The sequence below is a fragment of the Panicum virgatum genome, chromosome 8K (genome assembly GCF_016808335.1).
Source record: "Panicum virgatum strain AP13 chromosome 8K, P.virgatum_v5, whole genome shotgun sequence".
Classification (NCBI taxonomy): domain Eukaryota; kingdom Viridiplantae; phylum Streptophyta; class Magnoliopsida; order Poales; family Poaceae; genus Panicum; species Panicum virgatum.
In genome coordinates this window covers 50,063,004-50,089,138 of record NC_053143.1, presented here as the reverse complement: position 1 = coordinate 50,089,138, position 26,135 = coordinate 50,063,004, and the positions used below count along the sequence as shown (strand labels likewise).

At 44.2% G+C, this 26,135-nt stretch overlaps 1 protein-coding gene across 1 annotated transcript; it reads right to left on the bottom strand.

The window, feature by feature from the left end:
* Positions 1-23,074: 23,074 nt before the first annotated feature.
* On the bottom strand, positions 23,075-25,765 carry LOC120645045 (G-type lectin S-receptor-like serine/threonine-protein kinase At2g19130). Its single transcript, XM_039921795.1, has 2 exons — positions 25,544-25,765; positions 23,075-24,148 (listed from the first exon to the last, which is right to left on the bottom strand). Exons 1-2 carry the CDS (start codon positions 25,700-25,702, stop codon positions 23,258-23,260), a joined length of 1,050 nt encoding a protein of 349 aa, XP_039777729.1. The 5' UTR covers positions 25,703-25,765; the 3' UTR covers positions 23,075-23,257.
* Between the last annotated feature and the right edge of the window lie 370 nt (positions 25,766-26,135).

Below are 26,135 nucleotides of genomic sequence, written 5' to 3'. Positions count from 1 at the left end.
CACACCCACCGAGGATTGCAAAGAAATGAAGCAAGTGGTTTGCTCGAACCAACGAGATGCTCCTCTGAATAGCCCCCCCTCCCCCACCCGCCGTGCGGTTCTTGTGCATCTGCGAGGGGGGGGGGGGTCGGGGGCTACTGACGAGGATAAAAGTAACCGGTGCCGCTAACCACCGGTTAATGCCATCTGAAATCCACAAGGAGATCCGATCAACAAGCATCAGCCCACGGCTTGGCAGCCCAACTCTTGAGGACGGCCTGCAACCCATCAAGGGACAGCCTCGCCCAACCTCCACGGGAGAAGACAGCCTCGCCCGACCCCCGCGGGGCATTCTCCGCTCCCCCCAATTTCAGAGGGGAGGCCCACACCACAACGTGGCGGCTGGACGTGGCCGCCCACGACGACTCCCACACCATGATAGAATCATGACGACAATAGAGGCGACGGGATGCGACCCAACCACTCCTCGAAGGTGTGAAACGGTAGGCGCACTGACCGACAAGGCAAGGACGAGACAAAGCGCCCATCCCCAATGGGTGGAGACATCATCAACAGTAAACCGCTCATCCCTGGCCATCACGACCTGAATATTGCCAGAAATGGGACTGCACGACCTGCGTCACCATCAGCGGAGCCCACGAGGACCAACGACCACAAGGCGGGGGTCGGGAGGCGCCCGACCCTCGTTCCCTCCCTTGGACTATAAGAGGGAGGAAACGAGCCCCTTTCTGGGGACTCCTTCCATCCCTTTTTTCAATCAGTTCTTTTGGAGCACACACACGCACCCATGCAATACAGACTTGGGAGCCTCGTTTCCTCTCTCGCCTATTCGTAACCCCTACTATGAACTGCGTGCAAGAACACGAGAAGCCCGAACTGGACGTAGGGACATTCCGCCCGAACCAGTATAATCTTTGTGTCTTTCCTTGCATTACTATCCGGCCGGGCCTGTGATGCGCGAACAAATTTACTAGCCGGTGATCCAAACACCGACACAAACAACTCCTGAAAATGTAGTGCGCAAATAATAGATATATAATGTTCATAATTTAAATTAGTGGGTTATGCACGGGGGCTTGCCTTCGGACTGCTGCTCCACAGTAGGATCGATTGGGCCTTGGGCCGGGTTCTCACGCCTCTCCACTTGGGCTTACTCTGACTACTCCTGTGGTTCCGTGATCACCTCGTACACAAGCTCCTCGGCTGCGGTTTCTACATGTATGTATATGATATAAAAATGCATAAATGATTTACACAAATTAAATACCAAGATTTACACAAAATTATGCCTGCACTTAGTTTTCAGTTCAAATTCAGACGCTACCGGACAAACCGGTGTTCCTAACCGGTTAGACCAGTTATGATCGGTCTGACCGGTACTCACACCGATCAGACCAGCCGTAAGAGTCATGCCCAGCCAGTGCCCACGGCCGACGGCGCGGCGTGCCATTCTCGCCGCGGCAAGGCGACTGATGGCGCGGTGCGCCGTTACAATCCACGTGATGACGAACACTTAGACCTGGGTGTTGTGCACGAGGAAACGAGGCCTGGCATGGCCAGCGGCATGGAGGTGGCGCCGACAGGTGGCGAGGTTCGGGAACGAGCGCGGAAACCATCTGAATGTCAAAGAATGAGGGAAGCATGAGCATCACCAGGTCACTTACAATCGATTTGAGCTGCTGGGCGGTCAAAATAGTGGCCGGAGATGAGAGTTCAACGGCGAGGTGGATCTCAGGTGCAAAGGAAGACCGGCGGCCGGAGAATCCCTGTTTCCCGTCGAGGTGATGATTAGTGGATGTGATTTGAGGGGTTGGGGAGGAAGCTAGGAAGGTAAAGAAGCTTCGGGCACAGTGGATTTGGAATCCGTGGAGGGGAGCTCGCGGATTTGGCCGACGACGCGAGCTGCTGAAGCTCTGTCCATGGTGGAACGGAGGAAGAAGAAGCTGAGACAGGAAGAGAGAGAGAGAGAGAGATGGGGAATGGATGAGGAAGTCCAGGATGCCGAGGATAGCCGGAAAAGGGGGATGCACCGCCGCTCGCGCCGCCGGCATTGATACTCGACACGCGGCACGCCGCGATGTGCGTTTTTCACGCCTCGAGTTCACGTATCCACTCTGGTTGCCCTTCATCGATCCCACGGTTTCCGTGAGCCTGTCCCTCCTTGCTTGCATCCCCTCTTCTCTCAGTTCGTATTGCACTTCTTCTCTGTTTCGATTTGAACTTCCTCTTCTCTGATGTACAGGTCTTGAATCTTGGAGGCAACCTCCACTACTACAGAAATGCTGATTTGTCCCGGTTGGGAAACCTCTGTTGTCCTGGTTTCCCAACTGGGAATGCCAAGCCGGGACAAAAAGCACCCTTTTGTCCCGGTTGGTGTTACCAACCGGGACATAAGGTCCATTTTTTTCTGTTCCTCTTTTCTCAATTGTTTTTCTATTTCGATTATACTTTTACATTTCAATTAAACTTATGTAGTGGAATTTAGTGTGTAAGATCTCCACTAATATATACATATATATAGTTACTTATATAATATTTGCCCAAGATAGTTTCCATATATAAACATATATATATACACATATATATTATTGGAGGGCTTAAATATATAATACATACATACTCATAAATAGAAATATAATACATACACACATATATATATTTACATAGGTATATTCGTTCTTAATTATATATACACGTATATTATCATATTTGCTGTGATTGTCAATATTAGATAGTCCATCATAGTAGAATTCGTCTTTTGGATCGAGGACTTGCTCAACGATAAATCCGGACAATTGTTCTTGAATCGCCATAATCTTTTCCTCCGGTATGAGTTTATCTCACATCTTCTCGACATATGGAAAAAGGGGATAATTAATTTCGACTAATTAAAATACGAGTTCAAATATTAACAAGTTTTTTACTTACTTCCTTCTCCCAATCTGTCCAGGCCCTTGGAGGACCTACCAGACCATGGATGTTCTCGCATACATAGTATGCGCATAAATTAGTGCCTTGTTTCTGCCTCATACACTTTAAGAGAGAAGAAATTATCAGGTATTTACATGAATATATAATAAAACTAATGAATCATGCAACGAATCATCCAAGTGCGTACCGCAAAATCTGTCTTAATCTTCAATTCCTTGTCAAATTTGCCTGAATGATTTTTAGCGAATTGTTTCCAAATCCTGTGCATGATTAGAACAATTATAGTCAAGTAACAAAGTGATTCAAATTATCGGTCATCGATGGAGTACTGGTAGAATTACTTTTTCATCATGTTAAGAAGATTTTCTTATTGTTCTGGATTTCTCCTCAATGAGTCCATAACCACGAGTAGGCTCTTCTCGGGAATTATGATAATTAGGACCCAGTGTTCACTGCAAGATTATACGGAGGCAGTTCTTGGTAGTTAAGGTTTAAACAATTCAATTACAGAATAGAAAGAGTTAGACGGAAGGAATCACTCACGCAAAGTTGTAAGGAAACAATATCATTTGCTTGTTGTGATGAATTCTTATGTACTTGAACAAGTTTTGGAATAGCTCATCAGAAGTGTCGCGTAGAATCCTCCAATTACAAGTAATTGGGTCGATGAAGCCGAGGTGAGAGTATCCCTTTCTGCTGCAAGTTTGTATCTCCATTCTACATGATACCGAATAAATCAAAGGATCAATATGTTGAGTTCATGCAAAACAATACGTAAGGAGAGTAAAATACTTACAGAACCCACAAGCCGACCATAGAGATGTCGAGGTCCACCTGATGGAATAGTTGGTAAATTTCTTCCCAGTTTATCCATATAATGGCCCCCCCTAAGAAATCATCATCTTTAATCTTTGCGCCTTGCATGAAGATGCAATCGGCCATCGCACGCATGTAGTGCTGGTGCAGCTTATACATTTGCGTTGGAAGCACGGACACTACTTCGGGGGGTACAAGAGATTTGCCCAGCTCATACGTCCATTTGACGACCACATCGGCCTTTGGAATATCTTCTCTCCCTGCAATCTGAGCCGCCGTCAGGTTTGATTCTTTCAAAAATGTAACAAAGTCTTGTTGTTGCGTCGTCTGTCCACTATGAGAGGCTTTATTGATTGTTTCTTTTGGGCTCCGAGCTGTGGAACGTCGGACGACGACGACTTTGATTGTCTCTTCTTTTTCTCAGTAGTTTTGATAATTGTGCGTTCGTAGTCTGAAAGGGGATCTCTCGGAATGAATTTTCTCTTATTTACTTCGCACATTCCCTTAAAAAATTTCAAATCTACCGGATTTATCACTTTCTCGGGCTCCGACTTTGGCTTCGGCTTGAAGTGCTCTTTAACTCTTTCTTGAGTTATCTGATCGCATTCTTCAAGGCTCATGTCCCAGGGTTTAATAGGAGCCTCCTTGGTTTTCTTCTTCTTTTCCTTCTTCTTTGGAGGCTCCTTAGCCGGTGCAGCTACCTTCATTACCGGCGGCTGTTTCTACTTCTTTGCCGGCGGCGGACGGGGTGACCATGGTGGCGACGGTGACGCTTGAGTGTTCATCGGCGCATGAGATGATGGTGATGGAGAATGTGCCGGTGAACCTTGCTGAGACAGTGTTGCCCTTGGGGGGTTTTGCGGAGATGATGGCCTTGGAGAGGCATACTGAGATGCCGATCTTGGTGTTCGATCATCCGACTTTAGGACAATGTAGTGCTTATCCCATAGGATGTAGCCATGAATGGCTTCTACTAGTGTCCTCTCCCCATCGCCTCCTAGAATATCAAGCTCGAGCGTCTCCCAACCCTAGCACACCTGCTCCACACCAACTCTTGTATATCCTGCCGGAATTTGCTGCCCATGGTAAACGTCGCCTGGTTGGGTTGGCATGGCGGTACCGTACGCAACAGTGAACATTAAGTTCTTAATGGCAGTCTGCAGGTCACAAGGTGTCCGCTGGGTGATCTCATCCACTGGAAATCGCTGCGGGGCCGTCGCTTCAACTGCGGCCTGGATCCTCGTTGGCTCGACGGCGACGTCTCTGGAAGCGCAGCTGCTTTTCCCCTGAGACATATGACCGGCTGCAACATTAGGCTCTGGAGGCACCGTTTGCGCTTGTTGTTGCTGGCTCATTGCTATGGCCACTTGGCATTGAATCTCTTCCTCCAGTCTTTGATCGTGTGACATGAGCCGTTCCTCTAGCCTTCGCAAGTGCTCCCGCTCATCATTCTTTCTTCTTTGCCGGCTTCTATATGATTCAATGTAACCCCTGAACCCATACTTCCATGGAACCACGCCTTTGCCTCTTGTGCGGCCCGGATGCTCTGGATTCCCAAGGGCGTAAGTCAGCTCGTCCCTATCTCTATCCGGCTGGAATATTCCCTCGGCCGCTGCTTGTATGGCCTCCTGTAGTCTCTGGGCTGCTAGCTGGATCTTTGGCCCATAGATGCAGTCCCCAGTCAATGGGTCCAAGCTTCCCCCTTGACCATAAAACTAGGTCCTTGACCTTTCAGGCCAGTTCATGGTCGCAGGTTGGATGCCTCTGTCAAGCAGATCCTGCTCCATTTTCTCCCATTTGGGTATTGCAAGCTTGTAGCCTCCTTGGCCTAGAGTATGATGGTACACTTTCCTCGAGGCGTTGTCTTTGGCCTTCTGCACCTTCTGAAACCCAAGCTCTGAAGACTTGTATTCCACAAATGCATCCCAGTGACCCCTGAGCTTTTCGAGCTCGCCGGTAAATACGGGTGTGGTCCCGGTCTTGATATATTTCTTCGTCAAAATTTTCTTGAATGATTGCAGCTGTTCGGCCATCTTACTCAGGGTCCAGCGCTTGCATATCTCTTTGGATTTAGCTGGAACCGTGAAGTTTTTCTTAAGCTCCCGCCAGCACCATTCTTTTTCTCTTTCGGGTACCGCATCCCGTTCCTCGCTTGGATTGGAAGCTTTCCAGAGCCTGAAGCTGATCGGGATGTGGTCCCTGACAATACATCCGGATTGTCTTATTAATTTTTAGGCGGCTGCTTCTGGAGCGATCGGTTCGCCATCTGGACCTCGCTTCGTCTTTTTCTGCTGTGACGATGATCCAGACGGCTATAAAAAAACATTCATAGTATTCATATAGATTCAGATGAAAATATGATTTTCACTACAAATAAGTATAGTTTTTTTTAGGGTTACAAATAAGTATAGTTGTGATACGTACATTAGCACTTTGTTCACCAGCAGCGTCATCCTGAATAGATGGTGGCTCAATTCCATCACCGGACATATTCAAATATATGTCGGTATTGCTGCCATCATCAGCTTGTTCAGGGACATCTCCTTGACCTTCGGCAATCATATTCAACAGGAACTGTTCGTCTTCCACATCTGTGTGTCGCGGGTCCATCGTAACTAAAATATAAATACAAATAAAACCCTTTAAAAATTCTCTAAATAATCCACATATTTACGAACATTTGACTAAGTACCGATCGATGGATCTACCACCCGGGACAAAAGGGGCCCGTTTTCCCTCATTCCCGCCAAATCTTATGTTTGTTTTTGTTTCTTTTTAATTCTCTTTTAAAATAGGCTTTCCTTTGTTAATTTAGTTAATAAAATTATGATTCCAAAAATTATGGAACAAAATTTCTTATCTCTATATAATCTTGATACACGCAACAAAAATAATTAATTTTCATTCAAGTGATTGGGTCAACGAAATATCTAACTTTTTTGAAATCATATTTGTTATTTTGACCATGCAAAAATATATAAGGTGAACAAATTTTTTTAAACTGTTGCTTTTCGATAGAAAGTGGATTCTATCACGATATTAACGTTCAAAAAGTGAATTTTACATAAAATTAAGCAATTTCATGATATTAATGAGTAGTGTGTGAGTTTGAGAGATAGTGTGTGTGTGTGTTAGTGAGATTGTGTGTGTTAGTGAGAGAGTATAGTGTGTTATTGTGAATGTAATTTCATGAAATAAATAAAATTAGTTGAGTAATCCATTATTGAATGAAAATTATAATTGAGTTTGGTAATTAAGTGAAAAATATAAAAAAATGATATATATAACACATAAAGTATAATTGTACAGTACATATATAATAAAAGTATTCAAATTGCGATTATGTTTTTATACAATAATATAAAATGATTCAAGTACATGAAGGATTAGCGGTAACAGACTTTTTCTTCACAAATGTCCCTTGATTATGATCACGGCGCAAGTATGGAGCATCATCATTGGCTAGCAGGATGCATGGATCAGCATTTACTTCGAAAGGTGGAATGGTAACAAAATTATTATATTCTTCTGACAAGTCTGTATTGTCCTCCACTCCAATGATGTTTCTCTTTCCTGATAGAACTATGTGTCGCTTAGGCTCATCCTTTTGCTTGTTTATCCCCTTCTTTGGCTTGCTGGACATGTCCTTAATGCAGAAAACCTGAGCGACATCCTGGACTAGGACAAATGGCTCGTCTCTGTACCCAAGATTGTTGAGATCAACTATTGTGATCCCATACTCATCTTTTGTTACCCCTCCTCCAGATAGCTTAACCCATTGGCAACGAAATAGAGGCATCATGAAATTGGGACCGTAATCCAGCTCCCATATCTCTTCAATGTAGCCGTAATATGTGTCCTTTTTTCCATTATTGTCCGTGGCATCTATACGAACACCGCTGTTTTGGTTGGTACTCTTTTTATCCTGGGCTATCGTATAAAATGTGTTTCCATTTATCTCGTACCCTTGGTATGTTAAGATATTCCAAGATGGTCCCCTAGCCAATAAGAACAGTTGTTCACTTATATCCATGTTATGCATTAGATGCTTCCACAACCAGCTGCAGAAAGTGTTCATGTGCTCACGTGTAATCCATGCCTCAGACTTTTCTGGGAATTTAGAGAGTAGAATTTTCTTGTGTTCCTCGATATATGGGTCAACCAAGGATGATTGTTGAAGAACCGTATAATGCGCTTTCTTGAATGAGAAATCATCTGTGCAGACATATGATTTCTTTCCTAATGTACCCTTTCCAGTTAGTCTCCCCTCATATCGCGATTCAGGGACTCCAATCGGTTTAAGGTCATCAATAAAGTCAACACAAAAGTCAATGACCTCCTCAGTTCCGTAGGCACTGGTGATGCTTCCTTCTGGACGAGCTCGATTACGAACACATTTCTTGAGTACCCTCATGAACCTTTCGAATGGGAACATGTTGTGTAGAAATACTGGTCTGAGGATATCAATCTCTTTCACAAGGTGCACTAGAAGATGTGTCATGATGTTGAAGAAAGATGGTGGAAATATCAGCTCAAAGCCAACAAGACATTGCACCACATTGTTTTGCAGCTTTATCAAATTCTCCGGGTCAATTATCTTCTGAGAAACTGTGTTGAGGAAGGCACATAGCTTCACGATGGTTAACCGGACGTTATCAGGTAGAATCCCCCGCAGCACAACCGGAAGAAGTTCGGTCATAAGCACATGGCAGTCATGGGACTTGAGATTTGTAAATTTCTTCTCTGCCAAATTTAAGATTCCTTTTATATTGGATGAGTATCCAGATGGTTTCTTTCTCTTCCTTGCTAAGAGTATAGCTGGCAGGACATAAGTATTGTCGTCCATTATCTCGCTGTTGTGGATGTAAGGCATCTCGTTCTTCCATACGTTGCAATTCTTGACATGCTTCCACTGTATCTTTTTTCTTTCCATACACTCCCAAGAATACTATCAGGTTGATGCAAAAATTCTTCGTGAGGTTCATCACATCAATTGCATGACGAACATCTAAGACTTCCCAATATGGTAGCTCCCAAAATATAGATTTCTTCTTCCACATGGGCGCCATTCCATTTTTCGTTCAGAACAGGTTGGCTACCAGATCCCTTTCCAAAAATAACTTCTAGATCTTTTACCATGTTGAAGACGTCTTTACCACTATGGTGCATCGTTTTGTTCGGTGGTCCGCTTGGCCTTTGAAATGCTTGCCCTTCTTTCATACCGCATGCCTGATGGGAAGAAACCGACGATGACCCATGTATACAACCTTCTTACAGTGAGTCAACCATATATTATCGGAATCATCCAAATAGTGTGTGCATGCTTTGTATCCCTTGATCGAATGTCCTGACAAGTTACTAAGAGCAGGCCAGTCATTGATCATTACGAACAGCAATACTCGTAGGTTGAAGTTTTCCTGTTTGTACTCAACATGAAACTTAAAAATTCGGATAACAACACATAGGGTTTCAACCATCCTTGCGTTGGAACGCAGAATGCTCTAACGGATTTCTTGCTGGCGCAGAAGAAGATGGCGGAGCTGAAACCTCCGAGTTTGGTGGTGATGAACCGTAACGCCGCAATATTTCCTAAAGATCAAACAGAGGTTCCTCGCCTCTTGCCATGCATTCTCTATATTCTTTTTCCAAACAATAGAGCGCTGCCCTATGAAAAGCACTAGGTTTTTTGGACCGACGACCTACTCGAGTTGTGCCCTTCTCTCCAGAAGGACAACGATCACCCCCACCGGCGCCACTCCCTCCAGCTGCTGAAGCCATATTTTACTGAAAAATACCTTTATTTTATACAAAATTATAAATTCTTACCATTACAATGCAAATATTATTTACTATTACAATTATAATGATCAGATTAATAACTCTAGCAAACAACAATGAAATCATATAAAAAAGACGAAATGCATCATTAATTGAAAGAAATCTCTAATTAATTGAAAGAAATCTCTATGACTTCTAATTACTTTGACACCCTTCAGTTCGAGGAGTACACTCTTTTCAATATCCAGAAACCCTCTAGAAGAAAAAAAACCTTTATTTCTGAAAATGTATATGTCAGTAACCTCAACCCTGCGGTGATGACACTGCCTTTCGGGGGGACACGGTGCGGTACAAGGATGTCACCAATCGGCCAGTCGCAGCACCAACATTTACGATTAATAGGCACAGCACTTGGCACAGGCAGCGTGCTCGTTGATATGCTCTCAGTACAACAACGGCCATGCTGACTGCGTCAAATGCTGTCTTCTTATCAATCGGAAGTGCTGGTGATGCGACCAGCCGATTCGCGATGTCCTTATAGCGCATCGTGTATCCCCGAAAGGTAGTGCCATCACCGTTGGATGGAGATTAACGACGTATACTTGTTTCGAAATAAAGATTTTTTTAGCTTTTAGATAGTTTCAATGTGAGCCTGAATAAATACATCACTAGAGTGTCAAAATAATCCATTCATAATACAAAAAATTCTAATATACTCATTTCATTAATTCATTCATGAATACAAAAATCAACTATCCACAATATGGTCATATATACAAGTACATCACATGAAGTGTCTACACTCATTCTAAAACTTTCTACTATCCACATACTCATCTAAATCTAAAAGAAAATCACACCTACATATGCAATCTAAATGTCCAAGAAATGAGCTAGCTACACATTTTCTCTATTTCTAAAGCATGAAATGAGCTATACAAGCCAAGGAAGAAGAGAAAAACAAGCCCCAAACCTTTAGCGCCGATGGATGGACGGGGAATCAAAGATCTTCACAAATGTGGTGAAGAAATGAGCAAGAACTCCTCTCTCCCGAGCCAAGAACAGCAAGAACAATTGAGCTGAATGCCTCGGGCGGGGGGAGAGGGAAGGGGATAAGGGGGCAAAGAAGTTTTGTCCCGGTTGGAGACACCAACCGGAACAAAAGGGGGGCCTTTTATCCCGGTTGGTGGCTCCAACCGGGACAAAAGGCTGCACGGGCCTTTTGTCCCGGTTGGAGCCACCAACCGGGATAAAAGGCCCCCCTTTTGTCCCGGTTGGTACCTCCAACCGGGACAAAAGCCCCCTGTCCCCCCCCCCCCGCTGGCCCGGCTAGCCATTGGACCCGGGACAAAAGCCACCTATTGTCCCGGGCCCAAAGGCTGCCGGGACAAATGGCCTGGAACAAAGGCCTGTTCTGTAGTAGTGCTCTCCGCCAAGCTCCTGATCGGTGACCACTTCTCCATCGCAGTAGGAAAAGGTACGAGATGCATGCTGTGATCGTGTGGTAATCTTAGATTCTTTTTTGAGCAGCCCGTGGAATTGTTGGCAAAGAGACATTAACACGTCAAGTCTGATAATTAGGCACTTCTAGATGACAGAATGTTGTGTTTCGTGTGCTATGGGATAGTAACCGGCTACCTGCATTGAATTAAGTCGTAGTATATCACTTTCCTCACATAACATTGTCTGGTGCACATGCAAAGGGTACTAAGATGCCCTTGGAAAGGAATCTGGGCTTTTGAAATATCTGAATTTACTAGGCTTTGCTGTTCTTAATCACTTGAAGTCATGAAACAGTTGCTTGCAGCACATTGAACCAATACACTTAGACGCTTAGCAGAGTATTTAACAATTCATTAGATATATTGTGCACATTCTCCCCCCGATAGAGAATTGCTCTAGTGTAGTGGATACTAGACACATAATCTACTTGAGTACGTGGCTACCTACCACTTCACCTTGCAAGTGTTTTTTCTTTACTGTAGTAATATTTTGCGACACTGGTAGTTCAGTGAGCTAGTAGTATATATTTCAGGTGTTTTGCTTGTTTGCAGACTAAACCATTGTAGATATTTATCGTAGTATATACTTCAGATTGCTTTTTGGTGATGTATGCAAGAGGTATCCCAAAGTTCAACATGATGCAAGCTACATCTAAGCAAAGGAAGTTGTCACCAAGAGGTGGTGGTGTACATAAGAGAGCATCACCTAAAGTAACACAGCAAGGTATGTGATAAGTCTAGACAATTTACATTAATAAGATTTCAATTTTGCCACTCTAAATTTGCACATCTTAATTTAATTTAATTATCTGTAGTGGTTCGCAAAAGAGCAAATTGGAATCTAGGACTTGAAAAGGGTTTGGTTGAACTTCTACACTACCACAACAATGATTGTTACAGAAGTCAGAATGGATGGTCCACAGAGGCATGGAATAGAATTGTAAAAATGTTTCAAGAAAGGTTTACACATGTTTCTTTCTCGAAGGTGCAAATTCAAGAGAAAGAGAAGGAACTGAAGAGAGATTACAACCTACTCAAAGAAGCTAAAAAACAAAGTGGGGTACATGTTGGGGACACCACCTTCGGTCCGGTCGCCGAAGGTGCGCGAAGACAAGACGGCAAGAACATTGAAGCCAACACCAGGAGTGAATGCTGAAGATTCCCGTCTTCGCTTGTCTTCGGGTCGGATGACGAAGACGCGCGAAGAATAGTGGCGACACAAGTATCATGGCGAGGAGTAAGCAGCGGACCCCGTGATCTTCGTCGGTTAGGACGAAGAGGACTGCCTGGGGTTGTGGGCCCGCTACTGAGATGTAGCGCACTCATGTTGTAACAGACAAATTACATGTGCATCTAGGAATATTCCATGGATATGACCGTTGTAAGGGTGTAAAAGGGTAACTGTACACGGGAGGCATAACCCCACCTATAAATACCCCCTGTAATGTTCATTGATGGGACACATTGAATAGAGAGAGAACATTTACTGCTTGAATTGTGTGCTTGTCCATTGTTGTTGTAGTGTTCGTCCGTTTCGGAGACACTCTCCACCAACAGTACATTGGAATAAAGTTTTGAGCCCTATTGAAGCTGAACCCCCAATTTGGGATAACATAATCCTGGTAAAGCTCGAAAGTAACTTGAATTTCTATTTTACATTAAGCTCTAAATTGCCTATTGGATTTACTGTTTTTTCTTGTTGAAATCTAAAATAACTTCAATTTCTATTTTCAACAGTCCTATCCTAAAGCTAAAAAGTTCCAGACCAAGCCTTTTCCTTTGTTTGACTCACTTGGAGAGTTGTATGATGGTAAATTTCCAATGATAAATATTTGACCTTCTTAATAAGTAAATATGCACTAATTTTCTTATGCTCACACTAATGGATATAATTTCTTCCTCAGGACATGTAGCTGAGGGATCCTTGAACTTCACATCTCTTGAGCCAACAACATTAGAACCAGCAAGGGGCACAAATGTCAGTGGTAGTGAGGTATTGGGGCACAAAACAGGCAGATCTTCATGACTGCAGAACCTGTTGCACGCCTAATTTGGCTGAGGAACAAAATGGTATGGTTACTAACATATATTGGTTCAGTCCTTGTGATTAGTAATGACATCTGCTCCTGATGTAACCAGTTTGTTACTCTTTGCAGTGGAAAGGGAGATATTAATTCTGTATTGAGGGGTGGTTCTACTTTGGCTTGAGGTGAAACAAAAATAAATACCTTGATGTGCTGTCAGTGCTTTATTTATGCATCAATGCTTTACTTATGCAGTTAACATCCTTTGGTTAACATGTTCACATATTCTTTTGTTTCAGGGCTAACTGATGCATATCAAGAGGTTTTGGTAGCAGCAACTTATTTTGTTTTGGGCTACTAATGCAAATTTGGAGGTTTTGGTAGCAGGCGACTTCTTTTGTTTCAGGGCTACTGATGCATATCAGGAGCTTTTGATAGCAGGCGACGTGTTTCTGATTTTTTTTAACCAGGTAACTATGCATGAGTAACTCCTTTGTGGGCATTTTTGAGAGCAATCTGGTTTGTCTTGTAATAGGGCAATGTACTACCAAAAGTTGTTCCTTTCTGATATAATTTTGATGATGTCTTGTATCGGAATATAAGTCTACTGGCCTGTTTGAATGCTATGGTACAAACTACAAGTGACCACATTGATCTAAACATATTTATATGCACTTGTGCCTTTCATATCTTAGTGCTGATGTACTCCTTTTGTATTCAGATCAAGGCACCGTATGCATGTTTAGCCTTTAAATTTTTTAATTAGCCTTGCAGTTTCGAGCATGTGAATTTTTAAATTATTGTATTTCTAGTGCACGAAGTGACGAAGATGCATACTGCAATATGTCAACCAGTAGACAATACTGAAACAACTGCCTCACAGGTCAAAAAAACAAACCACGTCAATCCAAGTCATGCCAAATAACAACGCAATTCGATAATGGATAAACCTCCACCATGGAGGGGATAGGGTGGTGGGAGGGGATCCACCGAATACCCGCGGGGGTTAAGTCTACCTTGGATTGTGTTCCACAGTTGCCAAACGAAGCCATATTAGGGCCGCTAATGGGCCGCATTTCGAGCGTGGGCTAAGGCCGTGATGTCAAAGGCCGTGAGCTAGTACAAATCATTTCTTCATTTTGCAGCAAAAGGTCTGTAAAGCTCCTTCAGATAGGGTCACAAGAGAGGAACCATGTCCTCCCCCCTAAAATCAGAAGTTCATGTCCTTACTAATTTAGCAATCTCTAAAGAAAAGAAGGTCCATATGGTCCCAGATGACCCCTTTAATGACCATGTTCCATTTCATTTGTGTCAATAGTCAATACATACATGGCTCATAACAAAGATATGTGAAATACCGAGCAATGCATCAAAACAAGGACGTAGTGCTCGCTCTCGAACTCTCTAGTCTGCTACAGTTGAGAGAGGCGAATCGAGAGGTGCGCGTCCCCGCCGGCAGTCTCCTCCACCTCCGACGGCCCTCGGGGCATCGCGAGGTGGCGGAGACTATTGGCCTCCGTCCGGCTGGTGGTGGGGTTGGTAGTTTAGGTCCTAGGTTTTATAGGTTTGGTTTCCAGACGGCGACGGCGAGGCGACGGTGCCGGCATCGTGACGGAATAAGTCTTTCTGTACTCTTCCTCGCCTCGTTGGCGCTCTGCTCCGGCACCGGCGGCGAGTCCATGGAGGAGGGGCTTCACGTGTGGAGCCCCTGTACAGGAGTTCGGCAGCGGCGGCTCGTCATCTCGGTGGTGTGCGGTCGCCGACGTTTTGCTTGCAGGATGCAGTGCTTTGGTGTCGAAGAGTTTGCTTCGGTATCTGCGGCAGCAAGGTTAGTGGATCTGCTCCATGTGCTCTCCGCCGTCTGGCAGATTTAGCAGATCCAGGATTGGGAGAGCATGGGGCATTGTCACACCCTGAAATTTTTGAATTTCAGGATGTGATTAAAATTAAAAATAAAACAACAATTTTCTCATAGTTTTTAAAATTTTCCAACATTTATTTTCTTTACAGGGAATTTAGTAAAAGAAAATAAATATTGGTTGTTTTTCCAAATTAAATAGGGTCTTTTAGTTTGTGTTGCATTCATACTACATTGCATTGTCTATTTGTTTGGGTTTCAATTTGAATTTGAATTCCTTGAATTCGAATTTTAATTGAATGTGTTTGTTTCTTCTCAAGAAAATGCCAAACCTTTTCCGTTTCCCTAACTCGTTTTCAGCCCGGCCCAATCCCTCTTCTCTTTTTCTTTTTCTTCCCGCAGCCCAGGAAACCATTAGCCGGCCCACTTCTTTTCCACCGGCCCAGCCCGCCACCTCACTTCCCTTCCCTCCCTCTCTCACCGACACGGGGGTCCCGCCGTCATCCTCGAGCTCGGGACGGACCGGGACTCTCCCCGAGTCCGGGAGGAGCACGCCTCCCCGCGCCACCTCGGCGTGGCCCGCACGCCAAGACCCTTTCTCCCGGCCTATAAAAGGCGCCCGCGCCCCCTTGAACCTTACCAAGCTGAAGCCGTTACCTTCACCCTCAAAGAACCCTAGTTCCCGCGTGCCGCCGCCATTGTTGGCTTTGGAGCTCGGAGCCGCTGTTGTGCCGTCGCTCTGCCGTTCCTTCGCCGAGTTCGGGCCATCCCAGAGCTTCGCATCGAGGTAGAGGAACTTGCCGACCCGTCTTCCCCCTCCCTCTTGCTTTGTTTCGGCCGCGCCTGCTCGCCGGCGCCGCCCCTTGGCCATGCGCCGCCGCGCTCGCTCTCTGCTCGCATAGGCACCGCGCGGAAGCCCTAGTTGGTTTCAGCGTGCCGCGCTCATGCTCCTTGATCTGGTCCCAAGCTGAACGGAGCCCCGGACGGCCATTTTCGGCGAAGTCCGGCGACCGCGTCGCCGCTCGCCGCCGCTAGCTCGCCGCCGGCGCAGTGCGCCGCCGCTCTTTTCGCCCCAATCCACCCCAACCGTTCGATCCTCATCCAACGGCCCCGATTAGGTCTGACCCGAGGTCAACCCAACCAATACCGGTCAACCCTAGGTAGTTTTTCGTAAGAGCTCCTCTCTTTTCTAGAAATCGAGCCGCGGTCCATGGCAGTTCAAAAGTATTTGCGAACCAGTCCTGTTTCTTTTGTTTTAGCCCCTACACTTTTATAAATTTGAACCCGCCATCCAGAGCTCGAGTTTTTGCATATTAGCCCCTGCAATTAAGGTTTAATTATGTTTTAACCCCTGGTTTCTTCAGATCTAGCCCCTGGAAGCTCTGTTTCTTTACAAATAAGCCCCTAGAACCTTGTTTTAGCCGTATCTTTCACGTTTCAACTCCGTTTTCATCGATTCTTGCGCTCACGTGATCCTTGTGACGTGTGCAATAGCTTTATAAACTTTTTATCCTCTGTGAGCACACTTTTTTGTGTCTTACAAATCTTTTTTGTTTGTCCTTAACCTTTTGTTAATCGCGACTAGATCCCTGAAGCACCGTTTAGTCTATAGAATCACCGTTTTAGTTCCGTTTTTCGCGTTTCTTGCGCACTTGTAAAAATAGCAGTGAGCTCTATCCTTTAGTATGTGCTTTTAAAGCTTTTCTTTTGTTGTGGTGTAATGTTCTTAGATGTATCTTCTTGTTTGCTTTGTATGTTTGCCCGAAGATTGTTCCGAGTAGAAGAATCGCTGTTTGAAGATTGAAGATTAAGAGTTCTAAGTGAGCAAGAGCTGAAGAGCAGTAAGAGTAGCTTTTCGTTGGAAAAAGGCAAGTGACCCTAACCATCCTTCTACCTGTGCTTATTTACAAGAGTACTATGATTTAATTGGAACATGGAGAACCACCCAAGAAAACCGTACAACCACAATACTATATGGCTCTGGTCTTGGCTAAGTAATTAGCTGATCTATATGTTGTGCCTGGGGCGTTTGATTGGTGGATCTTGGGTTATCGATATTTGAGGAGCGGGTGAAGGAAGCTTCGTCTTCTGAGGTACCGCAGAAAGCCAGGGACCAGTGCGTACATATAGTGATTCTTTGTAAAGGTCTCGTAGCGTCCCTATGCAATCACACCTCGGAAGTGTGATACTGTGCCTAGCTAGCATATTGCGTGGTTGGGTTCAAATTTCTTCGGAACTTTTACGCGAATTGTGGTGAAAGTGTACAAACTCTGCAGAGTGTAAAACTGATATATCAGCCGTGCTCACGGTCAAGAGCGGCTTGGACCCTCACATTATTAATAATCTTAAAGATGGATTTACATCATTTTCTTGTTATTTCTTGTGGACTTGCTGAGTACCAACCATAAGTGTACTCACCCTTGCTTACTGCTGCTCAGAAGGAGAAAAATGTGGTGAAGTCTATTGAAGATGTTGCTGAGTTGTAGGCGTACGCAACCCCCAGTCGATTGCCTGTGAAGTTTGGAGCCTTCGTTTCCAGGATAAGCTGTAAACTCTTATAGTCTTTTATTTGTTTTAGTTCTCTTTTTTGTGATACTGTTACTGATTATTCACTTATGATGTCTCTATATGTATGAAACTTGATCCTGGCATACATATAGCTATGCATTCGGTTTTCTTCTTAAAACCGGGTGTGACAGAAGTGGTATCAGAGCCAGGTTCGACTGTAGGACGTAAGCCTAGATAGCAATGGTCGTTTTCTAAGGTTTCATTGATATAAAATGTAAAATTGTATTCCTGCTTATTCCTTGAATCTATTCCGGCTTATTCCTTACCCCCTCCATTGAAATTCCTCCTACTTGACCATTTTGTTTTCTAAGTCTTTCTTGATAACTTATTTTTTCTTGCTTGATCCCTTCTCTTCTACACCTTATTGTTGTGCAAATGTTAGATCATCAATCCTTGTCTATTTATTTATTTTCCTAATCACTTCTTAATTTTGATCATACCGCCCACTTGATGTATGATTTTCCAAATTTAATCAAGCTCACCTTCTTTTGATATGCTGGTGAAATTGCTCCTTGAAATTTTTTTTACTTACCTTTTTGGACCTATCTCGCCTTGCTTTATTTTTTTCTAAGTATCTAGTCTCTCCTTAATGCCTCTCCTTTCTTTCTAAATAAATGTCACTTTGGATTCGTCCCTTGACTTTGATTCCAAGGTATCCCTTCTAATTCAAAATTATTTAGATGATCCGTGCCACGTATCCTAATGCCTGCCAAGCTGTCTAAGGAATGGAGCTACTAGTTCATCATGAGAGTCAAGTCGAAGCAATTGGACCACTTGCCAACATCCCTACTCGAGTTAGATGAAGGATTTAGAGCACCACCAAAGAATCAAGCCTGAGCATGGTTATGACACTCTCACAACGCTGGACACGCTGAAGGAGGCACGTGTCATCCATGACGAAACTGGAAGATATAATCAAGCTTAGGATGACCCCTTCTAACTCTATTAGCAACGTGTAGCATCGCTCCTTGACTAGGTGTTGTCTGATAAAATTTTGTGCTTGTGTGATGATGTTTGTCTTTATGACCTTGTCTGATTCGCTTCTTTGTAATGAGTGTTGGTGTGTTGTGGGTCTTCTACCTACAATGACATCAGTTGCCTAGATGGGTTCTTCTTTTATACCTCTCCTTCTTGTTATCCTCTGACTTTCTACCTAATCCTTTGGATGTCAAGAAGGAAGTTCATGGCAACGCTAACAGCAATAGTAGAAACCTCCAAGCATCTACAATGATCAATAAATGCAAGAAGCTGAAGATGGTGAGTCCCAACAGAAATCGAGAAGATAGGGCCAATAAAGGAGACCTCAACATTCTAGCACAAACCCAAGGACTACAAGGAATGGTTCCAACTATGTTCGATACCCAAGAACATGTTACAGAGCAAGCCTTATTCCCAGACAACCCCAACCATATCACTAGTGACAACCATCAGGTCTCAACAACTCTGCCACCGATGGATGAAGAGAAGTTAATAACTATGCAAGCTCAAGTCTTACAAAGAAGGATGCAGTCCAATACGGTATCACCTCATCGCATGGTGTTAACCAAAGCAGAGATCCCTACCGGACCAGTGAAGAGGCAAGTCGTCGAAGCATGGAATTTCCAAAGCAATAAGAGAAGTCATGAAATACCAGAGCTAGAGATGGAGAGACAATATAAAGATAGTAAGAGCCCAGAAACATGTCAGTGCTGCGAGCATTATGGTCGTCTGTGTCTCCAAGAAGATAGCTTAATGATAGCAGAAGCAAGATAACATTACCATTCAGATATCAATAGGAAGCTATCTACCCAAGATTCAGTCCTAGAAGAAGTTGCCCAAGATGAAGACAGTACTCAGACTATAAACCTCGAGGATTGGAGTATCTCTTCCAAAGATCTTCAGTCTAAAAGAAGCAAGCGGCCTAAGAAACAAATTGGTAAAGCAAGCCAAGAGAAGGGCCAACGAAGCCGATGAAAGAATGGATGGTTAAAGTAGGAGTTAGACTGAGTATCCATAAAGTGTTTGATGTGAGTTTCAGAGAATAAAGAAGCATATCTGCAGAGGTATTGTAAGAGGGAATGACCAAGAAGAAAATTTAATATGTGTTGGATGCTATCCACCGAAACCTTTGTCTCTTGCTAGCCTTGTGAATCTAGGGACGAGATTCCTTTTAAGGGGGTAGTTCTGTCACACCCTAAAATTTTTGAATTTCAGGATGTGATTAACATTAAAAATAAAACAACAATTTTCTCATAGTTTTTAAAATTTTCCAACATTTATTTTCTTTACAGGGAATTTAGTACAAGAAAATAAATATTGGTTGTTTTTCCAAATTAAATAGGGTCTTTTTGTTTGTGTTGCATTCATACTGTAGTGCATTGTCTATTTGTTTGGGTTTCAATTTGAATTTGAATTCCTTGAATTCGAATTTTAATTGAATGTGTTTGTTTCTTCTCAAGAAAATGCCAAACCTTTTCCGTTTCCCTAACTCGTTTTCAGCCCGGCCCAATCCCTCTTCTCTTTTTCTTTTTCTTCCCGCGGCCCAGGAAACCATTAGCCGGCCCACTTCCTTTCCACCGGCCCAGCCCGCCACCTCACTTCCCTTCCCTCCCTCTCTCACCGACACGGGGGTCCCGCCGTCATCCTCGAGCTCAGGACAGACCGGGACTCTCCCCGAGTCCGGGAGGAGCACGCCTCCCCGCACCGCCTCGGCATGGCCCGCATGCTAAGACCCCTTCTCACGGCCTATAAAAGGTGCCCGCACCCCCTTGAACCCTACCAAGCCGAAGCCCTCGCCTTCGCCCTCACAGAACCCTAGTTCCCGTGCGCCACCACCATTGTTGGCTTTGGAGCTCGGAGCCGCCGTTGTGCCGTCGCTCTGCCGTTCCTTCGCCGAGTTTGGGCCATCCCGGAGCTTCGCGTCGAGGTAGAGGAACTCGCCAACCCGTCTTCCCCCTCCCTCTAGCTCTGTTTCGGCCGGGCGTGCTCGCCGGTGCTGCCCCTCGGCCATGCGCCGCCGCGCTCGCTCTCCGCTCGCATAGGCCCCGCGCGGAAGCCCTAGTTCGCTTCAGCGTGCCGCACTCATGCTCCTTGACCTGGTCCCAAACTGAATAGAGCCCCGGACGGCCGTTTTCGGCGAAGTCCGGCGACCGCGCCGCCGCTCGCCGCCACTAGCTCGCCGCCGGCGCAGTGCGCCGCCGCTCTTTTCGCCCCAATCCACCCCAGCCGTTCGATCCTCATCCAACGGCCCTGATTAGATCTGGCCCGAGGTCAACCCAACCAATACCGGTCAACCCTAGGTAGTTTTTCGTAAGAGCCCCTCTCTTTTCTAGAAATCAAGCCGCAGTCCATGGCAGTTCAAAAGTATTTGCGAATCAGTCCTGTTTCTTTTGTTTTAGCCCCTACACTTTTATAAATTTGAACCCGCCATCCAGAGCTCGAGTTTTTGCATGTTAGCCACTGTGATTAAGGTTTAGTTATGTTTTAGCCCCTGGTTTCTTCAGATCTAGCACCTGGAAGCTCTGTTTCTTTACAAATAAGCCCCTAGAACCTTGTTTTAGCCATATCTTTCACGTTTCAACTCCGTTTTCATCGATTCTTGCGCTCACGTGATCCTTGTGACGTGTGCAATAGCTTTATGTTCTTTTTATCCTCTGTGATCACACTTTGTTGTGTCTTACGAATCTTTTCTATTAGTCCTTAACCTTTTGTTAATCGCGACTAGATCCCTGAAGCACCATTTAGTCTATAGAATCACTGTTTTAGTTCCGTTTTTCGCGTTTCTTGCGCTCTCATAACCGTAGCAGCAAGCTCTATCCTTTAGTATGCGCTTTTAAAGCTTTTCTTTTGTTATGGTGTAATGTTCTTAGATGTATCTTCTTGTTTGCTTTGTATGTTTGCCCGAAGATTGTTCCGAGTAGAAGAATCGCTGTTTGAAGATTGAAGATCAAGAGTTCTAAGTGAGCAAGAGCTGAAGAGTAGTAAGAGTAGCTTTTTGTTGGGAAAAGACAAGTGACCCTAACCATCCTTCGATCTGTGCTTATTTACAAGAGTACTATGATTTAATTGGAACATGGAGAACCACCCAAGAAAACCGTACAACCACAATACTATATGGCTCTGGTCTTGGCTAAGTAATTAGATGATCTATATGTCGTGCCTGGGGCGTTTGATTGGTGGATTTTGGGTTATCGATATTTGAGGAGCGGGTGAAGGAAGCTTCGTCTTCTGAGGTACCGCAGAAAGCCAGGGACCAGTGCGTACATATAGTGATTCTTTGTAAAGATCTCGTAGCGTCCCAATGCAATCACACCTCGGAAGTGTGATACTGTGCCTAGCTAGCACATTGCGTGGTTGGGTTCAAAGTTCTTCGGAACTTTTACACGAATTGTGGTGAAAGTGTACAACCTCTACAGAGTGTAAAACTGATATATCAGCTGTGCTCACGGTCAAGAGCGGCTTGGACCCTCACATGATTAATAAACATAAAGATGGATTTAAATCATTTTTTGGTTATTTCTTGTGGCCTTGCTGAGTACCAACCATAAGTGTACTCACCCATGCTTACTGCTGCTCAGAAGGAGAAAAATGTGGTGAAATCTATTGAAGATGTTGCTGAGTTGTAGGCGTACGCAACCCCCAGTCGATTGTCTGTGAAGTTTGGAGCCTTCATTTCCAGGATAAACTGTAAACTCTGATAGTCTTTTATTTGTTTTAGTTCTCTTTTTCATGATATTGTTACTGATTATTCACTTATGATGTCTCTATATGTATGAAACTTGATCCTGGCATACATATAGCTATGCATTCGGTTTTCTTTTTAAAACCGGGTGTGACAGGCGTGTCCCCGACCGATGGTCCTCCTTCGTTTTCGTCTCGTCCATGGCGGCGGGTTTCTTCTGCGGCTTTGTTCAAAGCCTTTGTGCGGTGGCGCTTCCCGGGTCCGGGTGGCTGCTCTCGTTGAGCTCTTCTGGCGACTTGTTCGGTGGTGGTGCTCGGCGACCGGCGGCAAAATCGGTTGTCACGGAGGCCCTGGAAGACTTCTTTGTAATTTCTTTATTTGCCAGGGATCTTTGTGTAGTTTGGTTGGGTCTGCTGTACTCTCCGTATCCTTTGCGTATGTTCCTGTATGTGTACGAGTATATGTATGTTTTTCTTACATCTTAATATATACTCTTATAAAGAAAACAAGGACGTAGTGGATAAAAAACATGACGATGAAGGTCAAAAAAATATTCCGAAAATAAAAAGATAACTCGAAACCAAACAAGAGATCATCAGACTTATTTACACTCGACCGGCACTGGTGCTACGACCGCCAAAGTTCACCTGCGAGCAGTTCGCCCTCACGTTGTACCACCTCGGAGACCCCACCAGCAGCCGACAGGTCGCTCGTGCGATCCGTACTGCATTCTGAATGTGATGGATGTGCTTGATGCGTGGGAGCTTGACTTTTGATTTTTCAATTCTACTCCACTTACTTCTTCAAGTACTTGTTCTTCTGAATGCGTGAATTTGCAGTGCTATAAATATATGGGGGTGTTTGAATTTGGACTAAATACAAAAACCTTGCAGGCTGAAATAGCCTGCAAGATTGCATGTAATTCAATTTGCTTTTAAAATTTTACTCAAATGATGGACAATGCAGATTAATTTTACAAGAGAAGATAGGACAGTATCGGATTACAAAAGCATCTGTGGTAGAAAAGCACCAAGTTTATTACAAGGCAACCACAAGTTTATTCAAAACTACAACTTCCATGGATACTGTAATCAATATATTTGGCTTCGCTAAAAGAGGATTAGCAGCAAGTGGAATAATTTGAGCTTCCAGCGACAGTTTGAAGCAGCCTTGGCATTGGGGGTATGTTGATTTCGAGTAGACCCTCCATGATCTGAACTACCTCGCCCATTGTTGGCCGATCAAACTCATCATCTTGAATGCACCAACAAGCAACCTTGCAGGTTATTTCAGCCTCTTTCAAATTCACTTTGCCACACAATCTGCTGTCCAACAAGCTCATAATATCTCCACCGATAATCTCCTGTGCAACATGTACGGGGTAATAGATGTCATGGTTGCTACCACAAGAACACGAAACACATGAGTTCCTCTTTCCAGATACAATTTCCAGTAATACCATCCCGTAGGCATAAACATCTACTTTTGGTGTGATAGCCACTCCGCTGATCCACTCAGGTGCAAGGTATCCTATAGTTCCTCTCATAGTAGTTATGACACGGCTAAAATCTCTTCCTAAAAATTTGGCCATCCCAAAATCTGCAATTTTCGGGACATATGAATCACTAAGAAGAATGTTTTCTGGTTTGATATCACAATGTATGATGCAGTCTCGGCATTTCTCATGCAAGTAGGCCAATCCTCTGGCAACTCCCAAAGCTATTTGATACCTAGTCCTCCATGTCAGTACTGTAGCATGGTTCTGGAAAAGATGGGTAGCAAGAGAGCCATTTGACATGTACTCATAAACAAGTAACCTTCTAGCACCTTCACAACAGAAACCAATTAATTTGACTAAATTGATATGCTGGATAATTCCAATTGAGCTAACTTCAGCTCTAAATTGCTTCTCTCCTTGATGAGAATGATGGCAAAGCTCCTTCACAGCTATTGCAGTTGAGTTATTCAGAAATCCCTTGAATACAGAACCAAACCCACCACCTCCAAGCTTCTGCGAGAAATTTTTAGTTCCAAGTTTCAAATCATTGTATCGGAATGCAATAATTCCATTACAACCTTGAGCAGTATTTGATATCTGACCGGAACTCTTTCTTTTGTTTCTCCCAATCATTATTAGCATGGAGAATGCAAACAGACCTAAAGCAGCGACACTTGTGCCAGTGGCAACTGCAATAATAAACACTCTTTTGTTTTTCTCTAAACCTTGAAAATCCTTAGCAGCAAGGCGAAGGTAAAGAGTCTCTCCCTTTGAATTTGCCGCGCTACTACACTGTATTTGCCTTATGTTCGACAATTCTCCATGCCAATTTGAGCATGTACCATTGCTGAAGGAATATGCAGTGCAATAGCAATTATCTAGGCAGACTTGAGCACAAACAACTATGCTTTGAGCATCTTCTATTCTGCGAACACTTTGAGCCAAACTAACACATGGCAAAGATAAGAACTTATCTGTGGATCTTGTTGAGCTTCCTTTTGTAATGCAGTCTAGTGGAGTATTCCTCGTGCATCCACCCGTTTGATCATTTAGCTCCCAATCCTCAGGGGATGTTATGGAGAACCCCTTTGTACAAGTGCAATGAGGAAGGGCATCATCATTGCAAATTGCAAAAGGCCCACAGACTGAATACACATCACATTGAGCTCTAGGTTGCGAGAAAGTCAGTAACCAATCGTGTGAACCTTCAGGCCAAACGAACACATTTATTTGACCAGAGACGTCCAAGTTATAATAAACAGCTGCCGTATAATCTACTATTGCGTATGTGTAGTACTTCTCATGGGCATTCGTCACTAGTGACTCTTTGCCACCCGTTTGATCATTCCACACCCCACTTGCCTCATCTGGCAGTGAGGGCCAGTGTTGGCCATTCCACACCCCACTTGACCAATATTGTGTAGTGGAATTCCATTTTACTAGGACAACCTGGTTAATACCACTAGGGTCTAGCTCCTCACAGTACACACCAGTAGCTGGGCTAATTGAGTTTTTCCTAGAAACAAGACGGCGATTCAGACCAGTGATATTGTCCCATCCAAGCTTCATTCCAGGTAAAAATGTATCCGTTGGGTGGTCAAAACTCTGCCACAAAGTGTGTGACGAGTTTGAGGCATTTCTGAGGATAAAGTTTCCGCTATCCAAGAGCAAGGCAATGGTATTGTTTCTTGTCATCTTGGCTTGGGTAGACCAGATAATGGAGTTGGTTGACTGGTTTAAGACGACAAGGTTGCCATCATGGGAGATTTTGAGCTCCGGTGCTGAGGTAGTGGGGCTCTTGAAGGGGTCATCCCTGTTTGCTACCCATGCTTGGGTAAATTTGGGGACACTATTGAACCATATGCCAAGGTACCAGTTGCTAGTGTTTTGGGATGAGTTGTTACCCACCTTGAAGAAGCCAAGCGCGTACTTGCCATTTTTGGAGACAAGCTTGTCGCCAATGGTGGAGAGTGCTTGGCCGGCTGAGATGGTATCCGTCGTGGCAGAATTTGCAGCAGGGATGTGCAGGGAGAGCAGTAGTACCATGGAGATGTGGAGATAAGGCATGGTGATGAACAAATTAAGGGGAGATCTTTCATGCACAGATGAGGGAGAACTGAAGATGACTTAGCAAAGAGATGCTCATTTCTATTTATATATGAAATAAAGCCGCACTGAGGCGCAAACGAATCAGGCGAACCACAACTTAGTCTTCTGAAAACGTACACATCCAGATGGTGATGTGTGTAATAAGATCTTTATGTTTTGAACTGAGCAACATCATGCCGTAGACTCAAATGGGTGTCCGTTTAACATCCTCTGGGGTCCGATTGTTAAATTAAGGCGGCTCAAAATTCCAACATAACTTGACAGAAGTTAAAAGTTCTATAAAATTATTGACTTGCATTTGATAAATTAAGGCGTCTCAAGGCCGTTAGATTAATTATGGCCATCCTAGATTTTAGCTTGCCCAATCGATCAACATCACTGCTGACTTTGC